Raw genomic sequence first — 27,493 nt, 5'->3', positions numbered from 1 at the left:
GTTTGGGGGCTTCCTGCTCCTTCTGAAGTCCACCACCAGCTCCTTGGTCTTTATGACGTTGAGCTGGAGGTGGTTGTTGTCGCATCAACCTACAAAGCTCTCCACCAGCTCTCTGTACTCCTCCTCATTGTCCTCCGTGATGCAGCCAACAGGAGGAGTCGTCAGAGAACTTCTGTAGGTGGAACGATCCAGAGTTGAAGTCCGAGGTGTAGAGGGTGAACAGGAATGGTGACAGTACAGGTCCTTGGGGTGCGCCGGTGTTGCCCACCACCTCGTCTGACAGGCAGCCCTGCAGCCGGACGTACTGCAGTCTGCCGGTGAGGTAGTCCATAATCCAGTGTGTTACAGTTTTTTACGATTGCTTAAGCACGATTTTGAAAACAGGGCTCATTTTGTCAAAACACTACACACAATTCACACAACCACACACACAAGTAGCAGAATACCTCAGATCTTTTGCAAAATGAAACACTTCATTCAAAACTCTACAATAATTTATAAAAACCCAATTTTGTCACCGTATGGCACACACATGGTTCATACGATCTGATTCTGTTTGAACCAGTTACACACTGCTGTGCTCAATCTAAAACACTTTTAACATTTCTACTTTTCTAATGATATAGTCTGGGTTTGATTTTTTCAGAGATATTGTTAGAGTAAAGTACATGAATATATTGACCAAACACAACACACAAGACCAGTACTGCACACTGATGAAAATATTTATTTCTCTCCACATTGTAAAATCAGTCAATACATCCATGCATTTCCAAAGGTTGCATTTTGCACTGAAAATCAGAACAGAACATATTCTAAATAGAATATAGTACATAAACAGACAAAAGGAGACAAAAAAGAAAGCACTGCAACGTTGCCTTCCATTTTTGTTGAAGACAGGTACACTCACCTGTTACCTTTTTATAGTGCTTACGCCTGATTGGTGAGTTTACAATTAAGCACCTAAGTGTCTGTACACCTGACGGCCATGTTTCATCAATTGGTTACAGGTGTGGTATTTGGAAAGGCAGTGCCTTGAAATGGCAAAGAAGTGACATCATGTTAGATTTCTGTGTCTAATGTAGAGAAGTGTGTTTAGTGTTTTGCAAAAAGTGTGAGGCTGAGAATGTGCTTATAGTTGTGCAGATCTGGGCTGAGGTTTTGCTCTCTGAGTGTCAGTTTCAATACTTGTGCTTTATGTGTCATTTTAGTGTGTAAGCAATCATAAAAAACTGTAATGTTACAATTGTGTCATTTCATATTGACCAATCACATGATGCTTCTGGACCTTGTGCAGAACTGAGAGACGACAGTCTGTGTGAACAACTTGTGATGTAGATGAGCTGCTGTCAGACACAAACAGGAAGCAGGAGCCGCTGAACTTTTTATCCTTTTTCTTTTCTGTTTTTCTCCTACTGCATTGTGTTTTGTATGTAGAACACTTCACATATCCAGGGATTGATTGAAATAAAGTATTTGTGATTGAAATAAAGTATTTGTGTGTTACTATATTTGTGTATATATACACATTATTGTAGCAGTGTTTTACAACAGGCTACTGTGCATAAGTGTAACTCTGAAATCCATAAGCCTATTGATCAGATATTCTATAATAGTGTTTTCCGTTGAGCACATCAGTGTGTAGTTGCGTGTTAGTAAGATTATTTATATGATGGTTGTGTTTGTCATTTTGATGCAAAATTCAATTTTGAGAAGAGATAACAGTTTTGAATGCAGTGTTTCCTTTTGCAAGACATTTGTGGAGTTTAACATTTTGCATTAGTGTTTTTCTGTTTTGTGTTTAGAGTTTTGAGAAAATGAGCCTTGGTTTCAGAAAATGTGTGTAAGCAATTGTGAAAAACTGTAAGATGCGGCTGTTTGCAGTTACTGCATGGCTGTTTTAGTGAGCAGTCACACCATGGTGGCTGTGTTATGTGTGCAGTTTGTGTTGGTGTGTGTTATGTTGTGTGCAGTTTGTGTTGGTGTGTGTCATGTTGTGTGCAGTTTGTGTTGGTGTGTGTCATGTTGTGTGCAGTTTGTATTGGTGTGTGTTATGCTGTGTGCAGTTTGTATTGGTGTGTGTTATGCTGTGTGTATTTTGCATTCTGCGTTCCGTGAGAACTCTTATCTCAGCAGGAAGAGTCATAGAAATGTACTGTCTTCTTAAAGAGGCATGACACTGCTGGTCCTCTCCTCCTGATCGCTATCTCTTCAGCAGAAAGCGGAGAGTTCCTCCCTCTGATAGCATCTCTACGTGGGGAGATGTTTGGAAGAATAGTTTAGCAGCTCCCAGGATAATCAGGATATTTTTTTGACTCACTTTGATAAGAACTTTGCCAGCTGTCTTCTGCCATTGAGAGTCTTTCAAAGGCTTGTTGTCCATCAGGAACCACGAGGAACCCCTCTTTAACTCTTGTTGTCCACCAGGAACCTCTCTTTAACTCTTGTTGTCCACCAGGAACCTCTCTTTAACTCTTGTTGTCCACCAAGAACCTCTCTTTAACTCTTGTTGTTCACCAGGAACCTCTCTTTAACTCTTGTTGTCTATTACTCTTGTTGTCTATTAGGAACCTCTCTTTAACTCTTGTTGTCTATTAGGAACCTCTCTTTAACTCTTGTTATTCACCAGGAACCTCTCTTTCTCTTTAAGGCTGGTTGTCAACCAAGAAGTTCTCTTTCCAATGCTGGCTACTTTTTCTCATTTCCAATGGAAAGGGGGTACTGAGAGCTAAACATGTTTTGGAAGTTAATATTTAAACTTTCATCAAAAGAGAGCCATGTTTCAGTATCTTCAGTGGTAGCAACAATAGGAGCCACAGCCAGCGCTTCCCATAATGCATCTATTTAGCACTGCTAGCTAAAACAGAGTACCTTACATACTCTCTCTCTCTCACTGTCTTGCTTGCTATCGCTTTCTCTGTAGCTGTTTTTCTCTTGTTTTCTGTAATTTTCTTTCATTTTTCCTTCCTTCTCCTGCTTCTGTATAACTATCCTTCCCTGTCTGTCTCTCCTTCCCTGCCTGTCTCTCCTTCCCTGTCTGTCTCTCCTTCCCTGTCTCTCTCTCTCTCTCTCTCTCTCTCTCTCTCTGTTGTTAATCAGAACCATGTAGCATTAAATTGAAAACATCCATTAGTGCCCAGCCACATCTGAGTGGAAGAGAGGGGACAGATGTGGGATAGAGCGCTGTTGTTTGAAAAGGTATCTGATGTCACTGGATAGGATGATTTATTTAGTGGTGAGGAGAGGTAGGAGGATGAAATGATTTGCGTGTGAAAAAGCAGAGATGGAGTGATGGTGATCTGGAAACCTTTCAGCAGAGAGGAGAAGACAGAGCAGATTAGAAGATAAGAAGACAGGGTGAGGTGGTTGTTTGGTAAAAGGATAGCATTACACACAGCAGGATTAGCTGCACTGGTGGATGAACCAGCCACATGGAACTATATTCAACTCATAGCTGGTTTAGAGTTAGAGTAAAGTTCAGCTGCACTAATAGTTAGGCCTAGGGCTAGCTACGTTTAAGCCATCATTATGCTTAAGGTGTGGGTTAGTTCATTTCAACTAACAGTTATTTTAGAGTTAAAGGAATAGTTCACCCAAAATCTCCTCCCCATATCAGTAGGCATATGAATGTCATTTACAACTCTTAAGAGGGCAGTCAATGTATGCTGTTGGTGGAAACAAAATATTACCTTAAACTACCTCTAAGAGTTTAGCAATAACTTTCACAGTGATGTTAGAAATAAAAGGTGATTTAGAGATCAGTAATTTTGAAGGAGGGATAGATCAAGGTTTCTTTAGGAGTTTCTGTAGGAGTATAGGACAGTTGGAGTCTTAAAGTAGCTTAGGAGGTGATGGATGTGTTCACACAAGGACCTCTGAGGAATTTAAAAGGGATTATATCCAAAGAGCTGGAGGACCATCACATCTGAGACAGTGTAAGACCATCTGAGACAGTGTAGGACTATCACATCTGAGACAGTGTAGGACCGTCTGAGACAGTCTTAGGACCATCTAAGACAGTGTAGGACCATTACATCTGAGACAGTGTAGGACCATCTGAGACAGTGTAGGACCATCACATCTGAGACAGTGTAGGACCACCTGAAACAGTGTAGGACCATCTGAGACAGTGTAGGACCATCACATCTGAGACAGTGTAGGACCACCTGAGACAGTGTAGGACCACCTCAGACAGTGTAGGACCATTTGAGACAGTGCAGGACCACCTGAGACAGTGTTAGCAGGATCTGGAGACATCAGGACAAACTGGTTTAGCAGACACACAGATCTGAAAGCTGTTCTCTGATGAATAAAAACAACAGATTATGTGGTAGAATAAGATAATGAATACATATCTAACATTTAACAAGATAATTTTGGTGTGGCACAGTCAACGCATTATGTGGCACAGGAGTGTTAGTGTGTTATATGTGGTGTGTAGTGTATTTTTACAAATAAGCTAAATTTCCCCCCTTTACTGTGGCACAGCAAAATATTACTGGTGCTCGTGCTACAGTAAATGAAGTCCAACAAAACCCAATTACATATATCTGTAGTGTATCATATGAATCTGTAGTGTATTATATGTGTCTGTAGTGTATTATATGAATCTGTAGTGTGTTACATATATCTGTAGTGTATTATATGAATCTGTAGTATATTATATGTGTCTGTAGTGTATTATATGTGTCTGTAGTGTATTATATGAATCTATAGTGTATTATATGAATCTGTAGTGTATTATATTACTCATATGTTATACTGTATGTATCTGTATGAATCCAGTGCAGTCTATGCACTGGATGTGCGAGTGTTCAGAGCTGGGTGGCATTCTGTCTGTTCTGCCAACTTGTGAAAGCTGAACATAATAATGTACTGACTGATGCTAATGTCAACTGAATGGAGAGTAACGAGTGACTGGTGGAAAACTTGAGCAGGAATGAGTGACTGTAATGGAAGGTAGTGACAGTACTGACAGCTTTAACCAGGTTCATTAAACTATCAGAGAGGAGAGGAGGAGAGGGGAGGGGGAGAGAGGAGGAGAGAGGAGGAGAGGAGAGAGGAGAGGAGAGGAGGAGAGGAGAAGAAAGAGGAGAGGAGAGGAGAGGAGGAGAGGAGGAGAGGAGAGGAGAGGAGAGGAGGAGAGGAGAGGAAAGAGGAGAGGAGAGGAGAGAGGAGGAGAGTAGAGAGAGGAGGAGAGAGGAGAGGAGAGGAGAGGAGAGGAGGAGAGGAGAGGAGAGGTTCATTGTCAGGACAGCAGCAGTATTTCTAGTCCAGACTTGCTCTTGTCAAAACAACATTTATTACTCAGACAGAGTGAAACCATCCGACTTCCAAACATCAGGCCTTTGATCATCTGCAGCAGGTTTCTGAAACTGCGGCTCCGGACCCAGAGGGAGACACAGGATCACATGTGGAGGTCATGACAACATACTAGCATGTTACGACAAAATACGAGCATGTTATAATGACCACAGTACTAGCATTAAACCACAATACTAGTATAATGACCACAGTACTAGTATATTCTGAAACCACAGTACCAGTATATGTCAGTGAGCCTGGTTCATTAAAGCCCATAGCACCAGGGAGGAACTCAGTCTGTATAAAAATCCATGGGATGTTTTCTGCTGACAGAAAGGCAACATGCTGCCACCAATCCAAATACTTCAGTTCAGAAAAAACATTCATCATTTTTATGTTAATGTCCTTTTATCTCATCCCGTTGTTTCTGTGTTGTTGTATCCTTGTCACATCGTCTCCTCATCTGTTGGTTTCACAATCTCCTTGTATCCTTTTCTGCTTCCTTCCCTTGGCAGTGAGTGGGGATGGCTTAGTAACCAGTCAGCCCAGGTTCACCTGATAGTTAGCACTGCTAGTCAGTCCCGCTAAGTCAGTCCTGCTAGGGTTCAGGTTAACCCTAAGCCGCTAGTTAGCTGCAGCACTGAGGTGAAGCAGGAAAAGAACAAATCCATCTCTGACTACCAGTCTGTAAAAGGAATGAGAGGGAATTGATTTTCCTTCTGATCCAAGGACTTTCTCCAGTTCAGTTCAGCTCAGTTCTGTACACTTAGTCCACTTTAATATAGTTTAGTTTGTTCATCCCTACAGGGGAAAGTTTGAACCAAAATGTGACAAAACAGTCTGGAACCAGTCCAGTCCAGTCTGGTCCAGTTCAGACTGGTCCAGTTCAGACTAGTTCAGTTAGTTTATAGTTCTGTCCTGTCTGCTGACCCAGACCAATCCAGTCCACAACCCTTCAATAAATAACACTCCAGATGTTAATATATGATGATACATGATCTGAACTTTGACCCCTGACCCTATTTCCAGATGTGCTGGAAACATGACAATGATACCAATGATGGAAAACCCACAAAATCTTCTAAGCACTTGGAATGGAGTGTGTAGGCTGGGATAGTAGTAGTTGTAGTAGTGTTGATTATAGTAGTAGTAGCAGTAGTAGTAGTATCAGTAGTAGTTCTAGTAGCAGTAGTAGTAGTATCAGTAGTAGTTGTAGTAGTAGTAGTATCAGTAGTAGTTATAGTAGCAGTAGTAGTAGTAGTTATGGGCCATTTTTCTGTTTGTAAACACTGCTGACATCACAAGCCTGCAAACGCAGAGTGGAGGCAGAAAGCGCCTACAGTAGCATTAGCATACACAACTATACACAGCAAGCAAACTAGTTGTATCTATATTTAGAAAAATGTTGAACAATGAACGATCTTTTACACTACGTTCAGTCACGTGGACCATAGGACCGCAAGGGTTACCTTAACAAATTAACGTTAAGTAAAGGGTAAATCTTTAGATGCATACAATTATGTAATAGGTGGCCATGTTCAGGATAAAAGATAGAAGGATATAGCTGATGGATTTTGTGTGCTTGCTTCTGACGTGCTCCCTATCCAGCGAAATGGAGACAAGTTCAGCATGTACAAAGTGGGTGATCAAAGTTGTTTTCAGCGAAAAAGATGATGTGCCAATTTGTTCTTTTACATGTCGGCAATAAGAACAGAATAACCTTAAAAAACAGCTCTGACTTCAGACAGTTTTGCTTATACTGCAAGAAAATATTGCAAGCGTGAGAGTGTTTTGTTTATCCACACTGTTCCCGGTGCGCCTCCAGCAAGCTTTTTGCCTCCAGTAGCAGCAGTAGTAGTAGCAGTAGTAGTAGTACTGGTGGTTGTACTAGTTGTAGTAGTAGTAGCAGTAGTTGTAGTAGTAGCGGTAGTAGCAGCAGTAGCAGTAGCAGTAGTGGTGGTTGTACTAGCTGTAGTAGTTGTATTTAGTAAGTATGTATTCAGTACTCGTCGTATCGGTACGTGTTTGGATAGCTGTAGCGGTAGTCGTAGCTGTCGGCTCGCTCTGTCTTGGTCTGCAGAGAGTCGGGCTGAAAGGACAGAGACTTTATAACTCCTCCTGACTCCTCAGTCACCTTGACCTCAGAGGAGTAAGAGGAGGAGGTGTCATCCATGAGGGAGGAGCAGCCGGGGAGGACAGGAGGTTTAGGAGTAACACAGGACTGATAGGCTGGGAGACCGGCGGTAGGTTTAGGACACGACTGGTAGGAAGGGAGAGCTGCAGGAGGTTTTGGACAAGGCTGGTAGGAGACCTGGAGGAGAGAGGAGGACAGAGGAGGAGAGGGGAGTAGGAGAGGAGAGGAGAGGAGGAGAGGAGAGAAGGAGTGTTTCAGAATGACACAGTTGTCTGCATTAAAGCCACACCTACCTACATTAAAGTCACCCCCCTACATTAAAGGCACACCCAGCTACATTAAAGCCACACCCACCTACATTAAAGCCACAGGGGCTTTTGATTGACATTTCGGTATGGGAGCAGAAGGAACAAAAATGACTTGCATCAAGCGATAAACAACCTTAATGTCAATTTTTTTAGTTCAAGTGATTAATGAAAGTTAAGGTTGAAATCGACAAGAACTGATAACTGATAGCGGTGATGAAAATGAGGCCTGTTTACCCTCTGCCTGTTGACACAAGGCAGAGGGTGAACCCAAACGCAGAGAAAATGCAGGAAGCAAATGTACTGGGATCAAGTTAAGTTAACTTTACTGAAATCAACAGGCAGAATACAAAGTCAGGCAAACAAGGGTCAACAACACAGCGATCGGATAGATTGGCAAGGCTCGAGAAACAGCTGAGAAAGGGCTAAGGAACTCAAGACTGAACAAAGACTAACACAAACACAGGGCTTAAATACAACTGAAAACAGGTGGAAGCAATCAAACCTAATTAAAACCCAAGAAAACCACAAAACGATCAAGCTGCCATCTAGTGGTCCTTAGGAGCAGCAGTCTGCAGTGTGACAGGACCCCCCTCCTAGGATCGGCAACTGACATTCCCCCAGGACAATCAAGATGGAGCTGGTGGGAGTCCCTGATGAACTCTGGATCCAGGATGTCCTGGGCCGGAACCCAAGAGCATTCTTTGGGGCTGTAGCCCTCCCAGTCAACCAGGTACTGGAGACTACACCTCACCCGACAACTGTCCAGGATCCGATGAACTGTGTAGGCAGGCTGGCCATCAATGATGCGAGGAGGAGACAAGGGACTGGAGACCACGGGCTTAAGATGGGAGACATGGAAGGTGGGGTGGATCCACATAGACCGTGGTAGGAGGAGACGATAGGCCACAGGATTAACCATCCTCAGGATCTTGAAGTGACCATCAAACCGAGGAGCCAACTTGCGGGAAAAGGAGCAGGGCGGTGGCAATGATTAGCCTGGTGCTGATGCCTGGATGAAGCACATTTTAGAGCAGCTCAAACCCTCCTCCAGGTGTAATGGCAATATTCCACCCAGGCAATATGTTGACTCCAGGTAGACGGGTTGGGTGACACACAGCACCTCAGAATGGTCTCGAGGTCATTGTTGATACATTCTGTCTGGCAGCAGGAAGGAGGAAGACCAGTGATCAAGTCCAGGAGATGTGGGACCAAGGGCAGGTGGGAATAGGCAATGGAAGCAGAAACCCAGGTGGACGCTGATGGGAGGTGTTACAAATGGGACATTTTGCTGTGGAGTTTGTGTTCCTGTTTCAGGTGTCCTGGAACAAGAGACGATTGGGTGGACCACTTCCGGGATTGGCCTCCTGGTGCTGAGCTTCTCTCACCACAGTCTTGATTCCCCAGGTGACAGGAGCGATGATGTGGGAGCAGGGGATGATGGATTCAGGAACCTGGTCCTCCTTGGACAGGTCAAATTGGCGCAAGAGAGCCTCTGGTTTCAGGTTCTTGGAACCTGGGCGATAGGAAATGGTGAACTGGAACCGGTTGAAGTAAAGGGCCACCTGGCCTGATGGGAGTTGAGGCACTTGGCATCCTGGATGTAGGCTAGATTCTTATGATCCATCCAAACGACAAAGAGGTGCTTAGCGCCCTCCAACCACTACCTTCACTCTTCCAAAGCCAGCTTGACTACCAGAAGCTCATGGTTACCAATGTCGTAGTTCTTTTCGGCGGGACTCAGATTAAGAGAAAAGAAGGCACATGGATGGAGTTTCCGATCTTGGGAGCACTGCTGAGACAAGACCGCCCCCACTCCCATAAGCATCCACCTCAACAATAAAGGGTAGTGAAGGGTCAGGATGCACCAGGATGGGAGCAGAAATGAAGCGCTGTTTCAGCATCTGGAAGGTTCTCTCAGCATCAGGAGACCAGGTGAAGCAGGAGGAGGGTCCCTTAGTCCCCCTTAAAACCCAGGAACCGCTGGACTTGCTTAACCGATGTGGGCTGGGGCCAATCCAGAACTGCCTTAACCTTTTGAGAATCCATTTGGACACTGCCAGTGGAGATGATGTAGCCCAAAAAGGCTACCTTGCAGATATGAAACTCCCATTTCTTCGGTTTAATGTAGAGATGATTTTCTAGGAGACGCTGCAGAACACGGACGTGTTCAGAAAGGGTCCTTGAGAACATCAAGATGTCGTCCAAGTAGACAAACGCAAACTGGTTCAACATGTCTCAAAGCACATCTTTGGTTAGTCCGAATGGCATGACCAGGCACTCATAATGCCCACTAGGTGTGTTGAAGGCGGTCTTGGATTTGTCCCCTTCTTGGATTGTAAGTATTGCGGAGGTCAAACTTGGAAACCACAGTAGCTCCCTTCAACAATTTGAAGGCAGATGACATCAGAGGCAGGGGATAACGATTCTTGACCGTCACCTTATTTAGCCCGCTGTTACAACCTGGCTCAAGGAAGTAACAATGAGGGGAGACATACGCCAAAGTAAAAGTTAAAACGATGGTTTATTAACTAAAACTAAGGGGTAAACAAACAACACAAACTACATCAAACCAAAACAACAGAACAAAAGGTGTGCATAGGTGAGGAGGGAGAGCGACACTGATGTCTGAAGGCTTCTTAAGTCCAAGGAGTTCACTGGGCCCAGGTGCACTCTATTGGCACTGATGACGACCCCGCCCACCAGGCTCCTGCAGGACAGACAAACATGCACAGCACCAGCAAGCAGAGCAGGAGAATGGGAGGGTCGTCACACCCCCCTCCATAAAAACAGGGTCCCACCAGGAACCCCTGAAACATAAAGCAAATAAGTTTACAAAATTATACATTTCATTTTCTCTGGCTCGCCTGCCCCTGGCCAGCTTCTTGCCCCGTCCTCAGCAGACCTCGGTACCTAGGCAGCATTTAAGAGAAAGGTAAGAGCAGCACAGGAGAACAGACAAACAACTCCCACCCAAAAAGATATGACATGACACTCACACTGTCACTATCCGAACACGCTGCTAGGTTTTCTGGCTTTCTAGACTTGACAATGGCTGCTCAAAGAAATTGGCCGCAACCCCAGTCTTCTGACCTGGAATTGCCCAAAAGTGTGCTTGTCCATCTACTAGACTGCTCCCGAACAAGGACACCCAAACTGACATATTCCTACTGACACTGTGGCAGACAACTACCAACACCAGTGCCATAGCAGCCACCCAAAGCGCTAACCAAAAGGCTGCACACAAGTGCAACCTAAGGTAACACACGTGTTACCAAACAAAGCACAATGCTGGCCAAACCAGCACCATACAAAGATGACACAGCACACACAAGACCAAAATGCCACATACAAAGAGCAGGTAACTTACACCAAGCCTTCAGGTAACCACTTACCAACTCTAAGCCATTAACACTAGCAACATCCATTAACACTAGCAACATCCAAAGCCATCCTAGCTCATAATGCCTACCCAGACACAATCTCCCAATCCTCAACACTAACCATAATCACAAAACAGAGCCACAAGAGAGAAGAAGAAGAAGCCTACTCACCAAAAAGAGACTAAGACAAAGTGCTACAGTGCACCCAGCAGACATGGTCCAGGCAGCCTACCCAAACGGAGCTTCCCCACTAGCTACCTAACCAGTAACTAGCTAAATCTAACCCTAGTCTTCATGTCTACTGGTGGTGGGTATTTATGCACTAAAACCCGCTGGTGCGAGAAAAGCGATCAGCAAGCTGACAACCCTCTCGAGACCAGGGATATGCTCCCGAGACAACTGCTCCTTCCACGTTCGTCACAACACTACCTAAAAAGGACACCAGTGAAACCCAAAGGGGAAACACTGCTATACCTAACAGGGGAAGTACACAATAATGCTCCAAAACTTACCAGGCTAGGCAGATCCCATGTGTAAGCATGCTTTACCCCAGAGAGGTTAAGTCAGGATAAGATTGTGGTCGAGGAACAGGGATTTCAAATGTGTTTATACTTTTGCAGAATTGATTTCACGGTTTTGTTCCAGTGTCAGTGTTTTATTATTGGTATTGATTTTGGTATTGATACTGATATAAGTAGCAGTAACAGTATTACCTTTGTTGTGGTGGTGATGATGGTCTGCAGGGCTGCGGGGGATCCCGGGGCGTTGCCGGGGTAACGGCAGGGGTATTCTGGGCTGTAGTAATGGTGATTCTCACCGTAAGGGGCAGAGCTCTTCAGCAGCTCCTTCCAGCCGTGAGGCTTCGCCTGCGGGTCGAAGGAGGAGGAGGAGGAGAGAGGAGCTGAGGAAGACGAGGAGGAGGAGCCGAGGACCGGAGCAACCCTGCTGACACACACACACACATACACACACACAGAGTAATTGCGTTAATACACACACACACCTAGAATAACTACATTAATAGACACACACACACACACACACACACACACACGCACTGACCTGGGGTCACAGAGGTCAGAGGTCGCTGGATAGGAGGAAGAGGTCAGGTAGCCTGGGAACTCATAGCCACACCCCGGCCTGGCCATGTACAGCCTGGGATTGGTTGATTTCTGCAAGGTGGGAGGGGCCTCTCCCAGGGCATTGTGGGAGTTGTAGTAGGGCTCGGGGCTCTGGAATGCTGGGTAATGCTGCGACTGGAGAGGAAAGTTGGATTCAGCAATGAAGGAGAATCGCTCCGGAGCCTCAACACAAGAGAGCAGAGCCGGACCCAGAGCCTGTAAACAACAACAATAAACAACTTCAACAGAGCCTGTAAACAACAATAATAAACAACAACAATAAACAACTTCGGCACAGCAGGGCTGGACCCAGAGCCTGTAAACAACAACAAACAACAATAATAGTATTTATATATTTGTATATTTATATGCAAACTGCACTAGTGCAGTCAGCTTTCCTGTCACTGTCTGTGTTCACGCGTCATGAATAGAAAACGCTCCTTTTTCTCTCATGGTGGAGGTTTGCAGGCACACTAACGCTTGATGAATCAGAGTCCCATAATGCACTGCGGCTGATAGCAGCTGCTGGGATGCCATGCTGCTCTCCCTTCCCTTTCCTCACTGACCTGGAAAACCCGCCTATAATGCGATTCTCTATTGCTCCCTGTGGGGGAAGTCTTTTCTCTTGGCCCCCTCCACAGAGAGGTCAAATGTCAGAGGTCAGAGGTCAGGGTCAGGGTCAGCTACAGAACAGGTAGAGACTCAGTTGCTGACTATCAATACGCGTTCTTGTGTTCAGCTGGAAAATTAACAGCTGTGTGTCTTCATAAATCAGCGTGATGTGAAGCTCAGTCCATCTGAAACTGTAAAACTGTAAAAGTATGAACTCGGTGTTCTTGGTTTTGATAATCAGCCAGTGTCTTGCTCAAGGACACTTCAGCAGGACGGACTGAGCCTGGATCCTCCAGTTGAGGAATAGATAGTTTAGTCAGCCTGAATATTGTTGAGAGCCATTCAGTCCAAAGTGTCTAAGGTTTAGGTAAGGTCTAGGTAAGGGTTAGGTAAGGTTTAGGTGAGAGTTTAGGATTGTGTTGGCTCTGGGAGTCGGGATCAGGGATCAGAGGTCAGAGGTCAGAAACCAGCTCCAATCATACATCAAACATCATACATCAAACATCATATAGGGCTATGAGACTAATAGCTGGAAACTCAGAGAAACACTCTTTAACTCAGACTGTAGCAGTCAAACTCAGAGAAAGGTTACCTGTGTTTCGATGAGTCGTCTCTTCTGTGTGAACGGAGGAGAACTGACTCTTCTCTTCACGGAGCTTCGTCTGGCTTCAGTCTCGGACTTGGACTCAGGTCTGGGGTGATCATGGACACCTTTAGCCTGGAATGTGATAATTATAATAATAATTATAATTATTAATTAATTATAATAATAATAAGAATTAAAACATTCTTACATTCTCAAACAACAAAGTATTCTTAAAGGAGTAATCCGTGAGATCTTTATTTTTCAAATTTAGCCTCCATCTTTGTCCCTCAGCCTCACTGTGGTGTTTCTGCTCTGCACTTCCCACAGATCACCTGTCAATCAAACAGTGTGGGCGGAGCAGTTTGAGTTTCTCTTCTTTCTGTCTGTTCAGCCATGGTGGCTATCGCTGCTCATGCTAATGACCCAGTTCTTCTTCTTCTGTTGATTCCAAACAAACCGGAAACGTATAACGCATCACTTCCTGTGCGGCAGGAAAGAGCGACCAGACTCCGGCTGTTCAGACCAGAGGAGAAGATTCATGAACTGGATCCAGGTTGGATCATAGAGCAAAACAGACATTTATTTCTATAAGATGTCATGGTAGGATAATTTCGGCCATTGTCAATGTTCAGCCCATTTGTCCTTTCTTCCTTATGAAACTACTGTTTGTTTTTTTGTGGAACCTGTAGCTAGAGAGTTTTTATAGATGTCCTATATTTTATAAATATTTTAAAATGGGTCTTGTATTGGAAAAAAACAAGCTTTCTATTATCATTAGGTCTGAAACAATAAAACCTTTTTCTAATATTTTCACAGGAACTACTTTCAGGCAGAAAAAGTCAATAGAGAGGATCGATTGGTGAGAAGTGCCATTATCTCTGGGAATTCTGATATAAATAAAAAAGTGTAAGCACAGATAGTGGTGATAGTTCTGGGTTGGTATGACATCATCATCATCCTCAGCTCACTGTACCTGTGGAGTTCCACAGGATTCACTTTAGACCCCATCTTCTTTTCCTTGCTCAATAAATCAGTAACTACGTCTTTTTTCACCGTTACACTGATAATCACAGATAGTCTCAAACCTAGAAACCAGAACTGCCTTGACACTCCACAGGAACGCCTTGCAGATATTCTTTTTTTTCTCCAAACAAAATAATAATAATAATAATAATAATAATAATTAATACAGCCATCTAAACCCTTGATCATTTTGCAAAACTGTAGATTTTCATTGTTTTCACACAAAATACAAAACGACATATATAATTTTTCCAAATGCTACACACAGAAATAAACCACAACATTGAGACTACTACTCTAGACTACTTCCACCTGTGAAGGTGCTGCTGAGGTCCGGCATCATACTGCTGAGTCAGCAGCTTCCCAGTCAAGAAGGAAGACATCAAACTGTTTCCTTATAAAGAGTCTCATCCTATCTCCATAGTCTTTATGTATTTATTATTTAACAGTTCAGCTCCTTTCAAATTTAAGTTTTAACAAACTGAAGACTTAACTTTTTGTTTTGAGAACAATGGAAAAAGACCTGTGGATACATCCGTTATAAAAACACATATGATTTATAGCATGCGGTTTTCTTTTTGCATTATAACTGTCATCTCAAGTGATTTGAAAGACAGCATTGTACAAGGCGAGGTTTTTAAATAAAACTATTGTCTTTAAAGCTGAAAATAATTCTGCTTTTTTGTCTGATTACTTGATTAATTGAGGTATTATCAAAATATAATATATATATAATAATAACAAAAACCGCTAACATATTCTCAATGAACCAGTGAGCAGAGCAGCCTGTTGTATTAAAGAAGCACAAATCTTAAATCCACCCACAATAGTTTGGTTTGTTGTCCAGCTGATATTTGTGAATGTGAACAAGTCAGACTAATTTTACTAATCAGACATTATTAAGAGCTTTTCCATCGACAGTGAATAGGAGACTGGATTTGGTTCAGGACTGAACCAGCCGGACTGCTGTCACTGTTCCCACCAGTCTCCTGTTGGACCAGTTGTTTAGGATTAGATTAGCTCTAATAATTAGAAGTAGAGATTAGATTAGGATTAGATTAGCTCTAATAATTAGAACTAGAGATTATACTAGGATTAGATTAGCTCTAATAATTAGAACTAGAGATTATACTAGGATTAGATTAGCTCTAATAATTAGAACTAGAGAAAGGTAAAGGTTGACACCTGGAAGAAAATGGCTTTTCCATCGACTCTCCAGAAGTTGGTGACAGGATATCCACTGTGTCCGCGGCAAGGCAGCAGCTCCAGACCGGCATTACAGCTGGGACACAGCTTCTCTGCAACACACACACACACACACACACACACATACACACACTGAATGAACGATGGGTTCTGGGGTCTGAACTTGGTCTGACTGAAGAGTTGCTGGTTGAAACACTCTTTCATAATAATAATGAATCTCCGTTTTCGTGGTTTTGGCTGAGATCTTACTCTGTTGTTTCTGCCGGGCTTTGTCGCAGATCGCCGGGCGGAGCTGCAGTCTGGATCCGTCCGGCAGCGAACATCCCCGAGAACAAACCACCACACCCAAACAAGACTTCTTCAGAATCTGGCAGTTGTGGTTGTTGGTGTTTCTCATTGCCCAGCCGGACAAATGTCGCTGTGCGTTCTTGTCTTCACCTAGAAATCAACCAGCTTCTTCATATCCATCATAATGCAGTGCTAGGATGTAAACTTCTATTACATGAGTATAATAGTGTTATTAATATTAACATGTTATTTATGACATAACATGATGTAATGCAAGTTATCTTTTAGTTATAATATATCTGCCATTTATCACAGCAAAAAGATTATTTCAATAGCTGGCCAGTACACATATAGAAAAACATCAAAGAACATTAATATAATTAGATTTGCTTTTTGGTTTGCTCCATTAAGTTTAAATTAATGTGTAAGATAAGTATAATTAAGTATATAAGTATATAAGAATATAAGTATATAAGTATATAAGAATATACGTAAATAAGAATATAAGTATATCACTATATAAGTATATAAGTACATCAGTATATTAGGGGCGTCCTGGTGGATAGATGGAAGTCTGTATTTATTCACAGTAGTGGAGTGTTGCTCACCGTTGTAGATGAAGCGGACATAACCGTCTGTCCACTCCTGGAACGGGTCGAACTGCTTGGTGTCCTGCAAGAAGAGAGACAGACACATAAGACAGACAGACAGATTATATTAGTCTGTAGACTGAGATACAGACAGATGACAGACAGACAGATGACAGACAGATGACAGACAGATGACAGACAGACAGACAGATGACAGACAGATGACAGACAGATGACAGACAGACAGACAGATGACAGACAGATGACAGACAGATGACAGACTGCTGAAATTAGATTTAAATATCCACATGTGAGAATCTGAAACAATAGAGCCATTTCTATTCCACACAAGTTGGTATTTATCCTCAATATACTATGATAATAATAATCATAATAATAATAATAATGATAATGATGAACTAGAGTTTACAAAGTGCTTTACAGAGAGAGAAACAAAGCGTAGAACAAACAATAAGGGAAATAACACAAGATTGAAAAACGAGAAATTACTTGTGAGTCTTGAGCAGCGATTTAAAAGAAGACACTGACTTTGGGTTAGAAGAAGAAGACATTGACTTTGGGTAAGAAGAAGAAGACACTGACTGGGTTAGAAGAAGAAGACAGTGACTTTGGGTAAGAAGAAGAAAACACTGACTTTGGGTTAGAAGAAGAAGACACTGACTTTGGGTTAGAAGAAGAAGACACTGACTGGGTTAGAAGAAGAAGACACTGACTTTGGGTTAGAAGAAGAAGACACTGACTGGGTTAGAAGAAGAAGACACTGACTTTGGGTAAGAAGAAGAAGACACTGACTGGGTTAGAAGAAGAAGACACTGACTTTGGGTAAGAAGAAGAAGACACTGACTTTGGGTTAGAAGAAGAAGACACTGACTTTGGGTTAGAAGAAGAAGACACTGACTGGGTTAGAAGAAGAAGACACTGACTTTGGGTTAGAAGAAGAAGACACTGACTGGGTTAGAAGAAGAAGACACTGACTTTGGGTTAGAAGAAGAAGACACTGACTGGGTTAGAAGAAGACACTGACTTTGGGTAAGAAGAAGAAGACACTGACTTTGGGTAAGAAGAAGAAGACACTGACTGGGTTAGAAGAAGAAGACACTGACTTTGGGTAAGAAGAAGAAGACACTGACTTTGGGTTAGAAGAAGAAGACACTGACTTTGGGTAAGAAGAAGAAGACACTGACTGGGTTAGAAGAAGAAGACACTGACTTTGGGTAAGAAGAAGAAGACACTGACTGGGTTAGAAGAAGAAGACACTGACTTTGGGTAAGAAGAAGAAGACACTGACTGGGTTAGAAGAAGAAGACACTGACTTTGAGTGACAGGTAGAGTGATGTTTCTATCTTTCTGTGAAGAGTGATGTTTCTGTATGAAGAGTGATGTTTCTGTATGAAGAGTGATGTTTTTATCTTTCTGTATGAAGAGCAGTGTTGGGGATAACGTGTTACAGTAATCAGATTACTTTTTCGCGGTAACGAGTAACTTAACACGTTAGTTTTCAATTTATGTAATCAGTTATTAGTTACTTTCTCAAAGTTACATTTCGCTACTTTTATTTTTCTTTTAAATGCGGTGGAGGCTTGTAGGTTACGACTCGCTTTCAGAATGAACACAACAATAAACTGCAGAACTTGGAAATATTCACATTAATTTGAACTGATCAAAGAAACGGGTAGGAACATTATTGTTAACTGTAAGTTTAGCTTCACTATCAAACCTGAAGATTTTAATTGAAAGCTTGTGAGCGCAGTCTGCCGTTTTGAGCCCAGACTGGACCAGTTAGGCTCCGTTGATCACCAGGGTGAAGTTAGTTTGAAGTTTGATATTCACCAGTTGATGCGCCTTTTAACGTCAATAGCTCCGTGTCAATAGCATATTTTTTCTCAGATTAGGTTTTTTTTTATAGAGAGGAATGTTTCACAGTGTTGATAAAGTCAAAATCACCTACTTGATGCAGTGACGGCAGAGAGGATCCAGTTGGTCCAAACCCCCACTGACTGTTTACTGTGGACCAGGTGACTGAAAGCTGCTTGATGTTTTCTTTAGACAACAGTAGATGTTACCTAAGGCTGTGTCCCAAACGTGATGACTAGTGATGATTTCTGTACATTAAGAGTGATGACATCAGCAGAAGACATATTTTAAAGGCATGATTTTACGTGGGTAACGTGAAAGTACTCTAATGAGTTACTTTTAATAAAGACTAACTTAGTAACATAAATAGTTACTATTTAGGACAAGTAACGAAGTAAAGTAACTAGTTAGTTTCAATAGTAACTTTCCCCAACACTGATGAAGAGTGATGTTTCTGTATGAAGAGTGATGTTTCTACCTTTGTATGAGCTAGAGGATTAGGAGGAGGAGGAGAGAAGAGAGAAGATAAGGCATGGATTACCTTCTCCAGGTAAAAGATAAGAATGGTTTGATTTTGGAAATATCTCTCAACTGATAGAAACAGGACTGCATTAGCCTCTTCTCCTGCCTGTCAAAGCTCAGGTTAAAAGTCAAAATTCATCTCTAAATTTGTGGCCACTGGCTTCACGTTTGCAGATAAGCCACTGAGTTTATTTAGGATTAAGATAGTGGAGGTAGGAGAAAAGAACAATTTGTAATCTGTCATGTCATTAAGTTTTGAAAAATGTTGAGCCATCCAGCTCTTAATATCTGTAAGGAAATCAGCGACGTAGCGGTGAAAAGATGTTATGTTTCTGGAGAATGTGAGCGAGTGGGAGCATGAAGCCTACAAGGAAAATAAGACGGGACCTAGAGTTGAACCCTGTGGAACTCCGCAGGTAAAATGAGCAAAGGATAATGACAGTTTACCTATAAAGACAGAGAAAGTTCTGTTGAACCATTTCAGTGCTGAGTCTGTAACACCAACCCAATGCTTCAGACAGTCAAGGGAAGTTGCATGATCAACTTGAAAGACTCAGAATATCCAGCAGGTCATCAGTTACTTTGAGCAGAACTGTCTCTAAATGCTCTAAAGACAAACTGACATCTCACATATATTATAGTTCAAAAAAGAAAACAGCTGAGCTGAAACAACTTTCTCTAAAAGATTTTTAAAGAAATGGCAGTTTTGCAATCCATAGTGCTCTTACATCACAAAGGAAAATAACAGGTGATTGTAATCACCTGACCCTAACCCAATCAAACTGCAGCCACAGCCAATGAGCTGTGTGTATGGTAAAGCACCATGTTTGTGGCAAATGCATGTGACATCATGGAAATACTATGAATAGGGAAGGAAGTGAGAGTACACAGGGGGACAAAGGCGGAGTGAGACAGTAAAGGGTTAAAAACTAAACCTTATGGTCAGACTCATATCTATATATCTATATATCTATATCTATATATATATACGTATCTATAGTCTGACAGAGTGACTCATATCTATAGACTGACGGAGTGTGAGGAAAGAGTTAGGCCAGTTACAAGGTTGAATGATTCAAAGAGTTCCAGAAATTTGGTGTAAAGTGCTTGAGGCAGCAGACATTGAAATAACAAAGTATTGATCTTATCATTAGTGGATATGATGCAGGTCAGAGAACTGATGAGTGAAATCGTTTTAGGGTCTTTAAACCATTCCATTAATCAGGAAGCAGAGTGATTCAAAGGAGGGAAGGAGCAAAGAGAGATGGGTGAACATTTAAAATCATCACAGCTACACCAACACCACAATCAATCAATCAATCAATCAATCAATCAAAACACTTTATTCATCGCTCAAGGGGCAATTGAAGGCAGCGAGCTCATAAATAACAAGAACCCACGATATACAATCATTCATTCACATAAAGACAAAACGAAAACAAAATATAAAGAAAGCTTGAAGCTTCATTCTCCAGAAATCACTCAGCTCATTAGAGAATAAAATCCTGCAAATTTAAGTCCGAACAAATCATTTGTTTGACAGAATTTAACAGAAGAGATAATGCTGATGACAGTTGGCTTGATATGAACAAGACTGTTTATGAACACGAGTCTCTGAGCCAAACATATTGTCTATCTGTGACCGAATCTGAATCTGTAAGAGACCAGTAAAACCAATAAAACTAAAAACAAACAAAAACAATAAAACCAATAAAACCAACAAGACCAACAAAACCAACAAAACTAATAAGACCAACAAAACCAACAAGACCAACAAAACCAACAAAACTAATAAGACCAACAAAACCAACTAAACCAATAAAACCAGTGAAACTAATAAAACCAGTAAAACTAATAAAACCAATAAAACCAGTAAAACCAATAGAACCAGTGAAACTAATAAAACTAATAAAACCAGTAAAACCAATAAAACCAACAAAACTAATAAAGCCAGTAAAACCAATAAAACCAACAAAACTAATAAAACCAGTAAAACCAATAAAACCAGTAAAACTAATAAAACCAGTAAAACTAATAAAACCAACAAAACTAATAAAACCAGTAAAACTAATAAAACCAGTAAAACTAATAAAACCAGTAAAACTAATAAAACCAGTGAAGCCAATAACACATGGTTGATAGTTTGACAGGTGGAGAGGCAACGCTGTGATGGTTTTATTATGATTCTGAAATATTATGATGTTCTGATTGTGAAATGGGAGAGAAATAAGTATCTTTAATCAGATGGGGTTCAGGACTCAGATAATCATAGGCCACTATAACCAATAGAGTCCACTACAGTCCACAGTCTACTATAACCTACTACAGTCCACTATAACCTACTACAGTCCACCATAACATACTGTAGTCCACCATAACCTACTGTAGTCCCCTATAACCTACGACAGTCCACCATAACCTACTGTAGTCCACTATAACCCACTACAGTCCACCATAACCTATTACAGTCCACCATAACATACTGTAGTCCACCATAACCTACTGTAGTCCACTATAACCTACGACAGTCCACCATAACCTACTGCAGTCCACCATTAACTACTACAGTCCACCATAACCTACTACAGTCCACCATAACATACTACAGTCCACCATAACATACTGTAGTCCACTATAACCTCCTACAATCCACCATAACCTACTGTAGTCCACCATTACCTACTACAGTCTACCATAGCCTACTACAGTCCACCATAACCTACTGTAGTCCACTATAACCTACTACAGTCCACCATAACATACTGTAATCCACTATAACCTACTGTAGTCCACTATAACCTACGACAGTCCACCATAATCTACTGCAGTCCACCATTAACTACTACAGTCCACCATAACATACTATAGTCCACCATAACCTACTGTAGTCCACTATAACCTACGACAGTCCACCATAACCTACTGTAGTCCACTATAACCTACGACAGTCCACCATAACCTACTGCAGTCCACCATTAACTACTACAGTCCACCATAACCTACTGTAGTCCACTATAACCTACTGTAGTCCACTATAACCTAATACAGTCCACCATAACCTACTGTAGTCCACTATAACCTACTGTAGTCCACTATAACCTAATACAGTCCACCATAACATACTGTAGTCCACCATCACCTACTACAGTCCACCATAACATACTGTAGTCCACTATAACCTACTGCAGTCCACCATCACCTACTACAGTCCACCATAACATACTGTAGTCCACTATAACCTACTGCAGTCCACCATAACCTACTGTAGTCCACAATAACCTACTGTAGTCCACCATAACCTACTGTAGTCCACTATAACCTCCTACAGTCCACCATAACCTACTGTAGTCCACTATAACCTACTACAGTCCACCATAACCTACTACAGTCCACTATAACCTCCTACAGTCCACCATAACCTACTACAGTCCACTATAACCTACTACAGTCCACCATAACCTACTGTAGTCCACCATAACCCACTGTAGAGTAAAAACAGGCAGAGGGTTACTGGAGAGTTTGACTGAATCTGAATCAGAGGAATAAAAAGAAGACGGAGGTTTTCTGTGAATTCGAGGAAAACTAAAAGACAGTAAATGGGAACCTTGTTGATTTTTTCCAATATGATGGAAATTCTTTATTAGGAATAACTTGAGATGTACCATCTCGTTTTCAAGGGGGTCCTCACCAACAAAAATACAATATAAACACAATTAGACAAAACATTTAACAAAAACAAAAAATAACAACAAGATGATTAAACGATACCAAAAAAAACCAAACAAAAAAAACAAAAAACAATATATATCAAATAATAAGACATACAAAATCAGGAGATCATACTCCAAGCAGAGCATGAAAAATGGATCATTCATTCATAGATTATAGAAAAGTATTAAAGTATTAATGTCAGTGAGAGCATTAAGTAATAACGTTATAAAACATAATTATAGAGTTGTTATTATGGACATGTACAACTGATCCCATAATAAGAAGACAGGGTATTTTTTAACAGGTGGAAAGATGATATGGACCGAATATTTCCAGGTAGATTATTCCAATCAGAGGGAGTTTAAACATAAAAACTTCTTAGCTGTTGGGTTAGAGACTGCAGAACAGAAAGAAAGAGCTGCAGAGTCTCAACTGATAATTAGAGAAAGGTTCCATAAACTGTTTTAAAATTGAAATGTATACATTTAAAAATAAACTGCAGCCAATGTCGTTGTCTTCTTATGATGGGAGAGGGCAAATTAAGAGTTTCATACATTGTACAATGATGAGTTATGAAAGGACAGCCAAGAACAAATCTGCATAGTCTATTATAAACTATATTGAGAGGAAGAAGATTAGTTTTGGATGCAGCCTGATATACAACATCAGCATAATCTAATATTGATGAGTTGTAGCGCAAGCTTCTTTCTAACAGTGAATGAAAAGCAGTTTCTGGAACGGTAAAGAACACCAATACTGAAGTTCATTTTCTTCACAATATAATTAATATGACATTTAAATGAGTTCTGAGTCTAGCCATAGGCCCAGGTATTTGGTGTGTTCCACTCTTTGCAGTGGCGTACCATCAGGACAGGCAATAACACATGAATAAGCTTTAGATTTGGATTTAATGTTTTGACAAGTACCAAAAATCATAGTGTGAGATTTAGTTTTATTGAGTAGTAATTTATTAGCTGCGAGCCAGCGTTGTAGGATATTAAAATCAGACTGCAAAGCTGATCCAATCTGTATTAAATTAGTTTTAGATGTGTATATTACCGTATCGTCCGCATAAAGCTGAACACAACATTCAGAACAAATCGAGGGGAGGTCATTAATAAAAATGGAAAAAAGAAGTGGACCAAGAGTTGAGCCTTGAGGCACGCCTCGTTGTTGCATTAATGGATCAGATTTGCTTCCTTGTATGACAACACATTGTTTTCTGTTATGAAGATAGGAATTGAACCAAAGTAAAGCATTACGTGACAGACCAACAGAGTAAAGTTTATCTAAAAGAAGGGAGTGATCGACCAGATCAAAAGCCTTGATCAAATCAATGAAAATTGCACCTGTTAATTTACTGTCGTTAGATGCGGAGAAAATATCATTTGTAAGTTTTAATAAAGCAGTAGTTGTGGAATGATTTGATCGAAAGCCAGATTGAAAAGGTGATAAGATATTGTACTTATTGAGATAATATGACAATTGATTATAAATTACTTTTTCAAATACTTTTGCAGTAGAACGACAGGTGTTATACTCCTGAAAGAGAAGGAGCTGTGACTAGACAGTACATTGTTAAAATCACCACCAACAGAAGGATCAGGCATTATAGCTGAACAAACCAGGAGAAATGCTGATTAAATGCTGGATCATGCAATATGACAGTTAACTCTTATCTGATCAGGTGAAGTTTTATCAGATATATTAGTTATAGTTTTGATTTTATTCCAAAATTGTTTAGGATTTTTAAAGTCCTGAGCAAGAGATTCTTTATAATAATTGGATTTGGCATTTCTGGTCATAGTTTTGCTCGTATTTCTCAACTTTCCCAGTCAGCAGGATCCTTGGACTTTCGAAATGTGGCCCATGCATTATCTCTCTGCCTGAAAATACTTCTAAGTTCAGAGGTTATCCAGAGAAGATGCCTTCCCTTGACTTTGGTAGTTTTCAAGGGAGCATGTTTATCTATAACTTTTATTAATTCAGAATATAACAAGTCCCAAGCATCATGAACATTTGGTATTAGTTGATACCTGTCCCAGTTAATTGAAATTAGGTCATTAATAAATTGATCTATATTGATTTTCTTATATTGCCTGATTCTAATTAATTTGGGTGGCAATTTGGGTAGTTTAATTTTCCAAATACAGTACACAACTGCATGGTCACTGAGGCAGTCAGACATAACCTCTGCTTTTAAAAATCTATTTGGGTGTGAAACCAGTATCCAGTCAAACAGAGATTGACATGTAGGTGTAACACGAGTGGGCTCACTAATTAACTGAGTTAGGTTCAGATTTCCAAAAATGTTTTTTTCTTTACTAGAAGATTTATCAATCCAATTCTTATTGAAGTCACCTAATGTAATAATTTCATTTCTGCAAGTAATAGAATTGATAGTAGAACTCATACAGTTAAAGGATTCAGCAGGTGCAGAGGGAGATCTATAAATGTTTCCAATAGTTATGTACTTATTCTCATGCAGTTACCTTTACAAAAATACACTCAAACTGTAAAGGCTCAACATCAGGGATAATTAACTCAGAAACCAAATTGGAGGACACATATGTGGCTACACCACCACCCCGAGTACCTCTGTCGACTCTGTATAAAACATAGTTTGTAAGTTTAATTTCATTGTTAGATATTCTGTTGGTGAGCCAACTTTCTGATAACGTAATAACATTAGGTTTGTACTGTTCAACCCATGCTCAAAATAAATCCATTTTTGGTAGAAGGCTTCTGATATTCAAATGAATTATTTTCAGTCCTTTAACACCATCCAGTTTGACACTTAAAGTTTAAAAGGATACTATCACTGACCAAACAGAAAAGCAAAGCAGATCCAGAGAAATAAGTTGTAAGGCGCAAAGATACCAAATACACAATCAGTTACAGCTAGACATGCAGACAGGACGAACAGACAAAACACATGACAAACACACACACAAAAAAACAGAAAAAACAGAAAAAGAACCCAAGACCAGTCCATTGACCCTTGACCCCATAGGCCCAAGGATTTTGGTGAATAAGCCAAAATCACTTCCACTCTGAGCTTTTTAATGTATTACATAAAATGTAATACATTATGTAATAAAGCCATATTTCAGAACTCTCATGTAAATCTTATTAATGTTAATATTGCAGAGGTTTTTCCTCAGGTGGTTCAACTGATGTGAAATCAGTTTTTGGTTAAAAACAAATGATAAACTTCATAATGTCAGATAGTTTGAACCTCTTCAGCAGACTGACAGCAAACCAACATCTATTATGAAGAAGATCAATATAGCCTACTTATACTTCTTATGGTAATATAACCTAATGTAATGTAACCTACTTCATAATGTAATGTAACCTACTTCTTAATGTAATATAACCTACTTCATCATGTAATATAACCTACTTCATAATGTAATGGAACCTACTTCTTAATGTAATGTAACCTACTTCTTAATGTAATGTAACCTACTTCATAATGTAATGTAACCTACTTCTTAATGTAATATAACCTACTTCATAATGTAATATAACCTACTTCATAATGTGGTAATAATTTAATCCCGCCATTGGTTAATTCCTTAGTTGTTGTTGTTGGTTAACTTGACATTAAATGAATGAGTTAATTGGTTAATTACCTGTGGTAATTTAGGGTCGTTTATATCCCAGGTTAACTTCATCCCGACAGAACAAACACAGTCCGCCTCCTCACGCTCCTCCGGTCGGGACATCTTCCGTATGGCGCTCCCGGTTTATTTCGACAGCACGAGACACATTTGACTTTTAATTTATTCCTTTATATTTCGTTAATTTATTCCTTTACTTATTGCCGTTTCAGAAAATTTCCAGGAATTAAAATCTTCCGCTTCCGTGGAAAATTAAAGATTGAAAGAAAGAATTTGGAGAAAATGAGTCCGGTCCGGTGAAATAATGTGAACTTTAAAGACCTGAGCTGGAAGGAATCTCTTTCTCTGCTAAACTTTAAAGTTCAAGGGAAATTAAACCTCTAGTTTATCATTTTCAATTTTATCTGAATCTCTAATTTTCTAACGTAAAGGCTGAAACACAAAGCTCTTCCCGGTAGGCGCGTGCAGCTCCGGTGTGTTTCAGGTAAAAGTGAACAGGTGAGACAGTCTCGAGCTTTCTGAAGGGAGGAGACAGAGGAGGAGAGGAAAGGGAAGAAGGAGAGGAGACGAGGAGAGGAGGAGAGGAGACGAGAGGAGTTTTCCTGGTTATTATTAGTATTAGTATTAGTATTAGTATCAGTCTAATGAGCCGTGCTGTCCCGGTCCGGCCCGGTCCGGATTAAAGGTGATCCGTTGATCAGCCGTTAAAAAATCTAAATGGTTTCAAAGTGAAAGTGAACTCAGTTTGGACTTTATCATATGTATTGATATATATGTATATTATAGATATACATATATATGTCAATAATATACATATTGATATATATGTGTATTATTGATCCACTGATATAAGTATGTTAATTATATAGCCTATTATTGATCATTGAGTTTAACTGGTTCATTTTCCTCTTTCCTCTCTTATTGTTATTATTTTTTAATTAATTATCTTTAAAGTTTACTTTCTAGCACTTGTTTCGTTTTTTTCTTTTTCGATTTTATTTTCTGTGTGAATGTGACGTCACTCGATTTCATTCAGTCTTGTTTTTTCTCAAACTGTAAAGACGTTTTGGGTTCAGGTTTGTTCTGAAAAGTTTTATTTTTGGTTTTATTGTCAATAAATCCAACAGCGGTTTTAAAGGCCGAGGGCGTTTATTCAACGGCTTATGAATTAAAAGTATTGATTTGCTGAATGTGATCAGTGTGTTGG

General features: G+C 40.6%; 1 protein-coding gene across 3 annotated transcripts; it reads right to left on the bottom strand.

Annotated features, from left to right (window-relative positions):
* Nucleotides 1-5,283: 5,283 nt before the first annotated feature.
* gcm2 (glial cells missing transcription factor 2) lies at nt 5,284-26,759 on the bottom strand. Of its 3 annotated transcripts, none has more exons than XM_078282279.1 (8): nt 26,299-26,759; nt 16,571-16,634; nt 15,924-16,112; nt 15,654-15,766; nt 13,452-13,577; nt 12,189-12,463; nt 11,840-12,068; nt 5,284-7,615 (listed from the first exon to the last, which is right to left on the bottom strand). In XM_078282279.1, the coding sequence occupies exons 1-8, from the start codon at nt 26,389-26,391 to the stop codon at nt 7,304-7,306; spliced, it is 1,401 nt and encodes a 466-aa protein (XP_078138405.1). In that variant the 5' UTR covers nt 26,392-26,759; the 3' UTR covers nt 5,284-7,303. The 3 variants fall into 3 exon arrangements, with proteins under 3 accessions (XP_078138405.1, XP_078138406.1, XP_078138407.1); XM_078282280.1 differs by lacking the exon at nt 5,284-7,615 and adding an exon at nt 10,249-10,553; XM_078282281.1 differs by lacking the exon at nt 5,284-7,615 and adding an exon at nt 10,417-10,656.
* Nucleotides 26,760-27,493: the final 734 nt, after the last annotated feature.

This window comes from Centroberyx gerrardi, unplaced genomic scaffold, assembly GCF_048128805.1.
Source record: "Centroberyx gerrardi isolate f3 unplaced genomic scaffold, fCenGer3.hap1.cur.20231027 Scaffold_59, whole genome shotgun sequence".
Lineage (NCBI taxonomy): Eukaryota > Metazoa > Chordata > Actinopteri > Beryciformes > Berycidae > Centroberyx > Centroberyx gerrardi.
This window is presented reverse-complemented; position numbering and strand designations above follow the sequence as displayed.

Excerpts from the sequence above, each read along its gene's own strand:
- gcm2 (XM_078282279.1), bottom strand. The coding sequence starts at position 26,391 with ATGTCCCGACCGGAGGAGCGTGAGGAGGCGGACTGTGTTTGTTCTGTC. Across the intron at positions 13,578-15,653 it reads GAAAAGCCATTTTCTTCCAG|GCTAAAGGTGTCCATGATCA; the intron begins GTGTCAACCTTT and ends ATCACATTCCAG. Across the intron at positions 12,464-13,451 it reads GACGACTCATCGAAACACAG|GCTCTGGGTCCGGCTCTGCT; the intron begins GTAACCTTTCTC and ends TGTTGTTTACAG.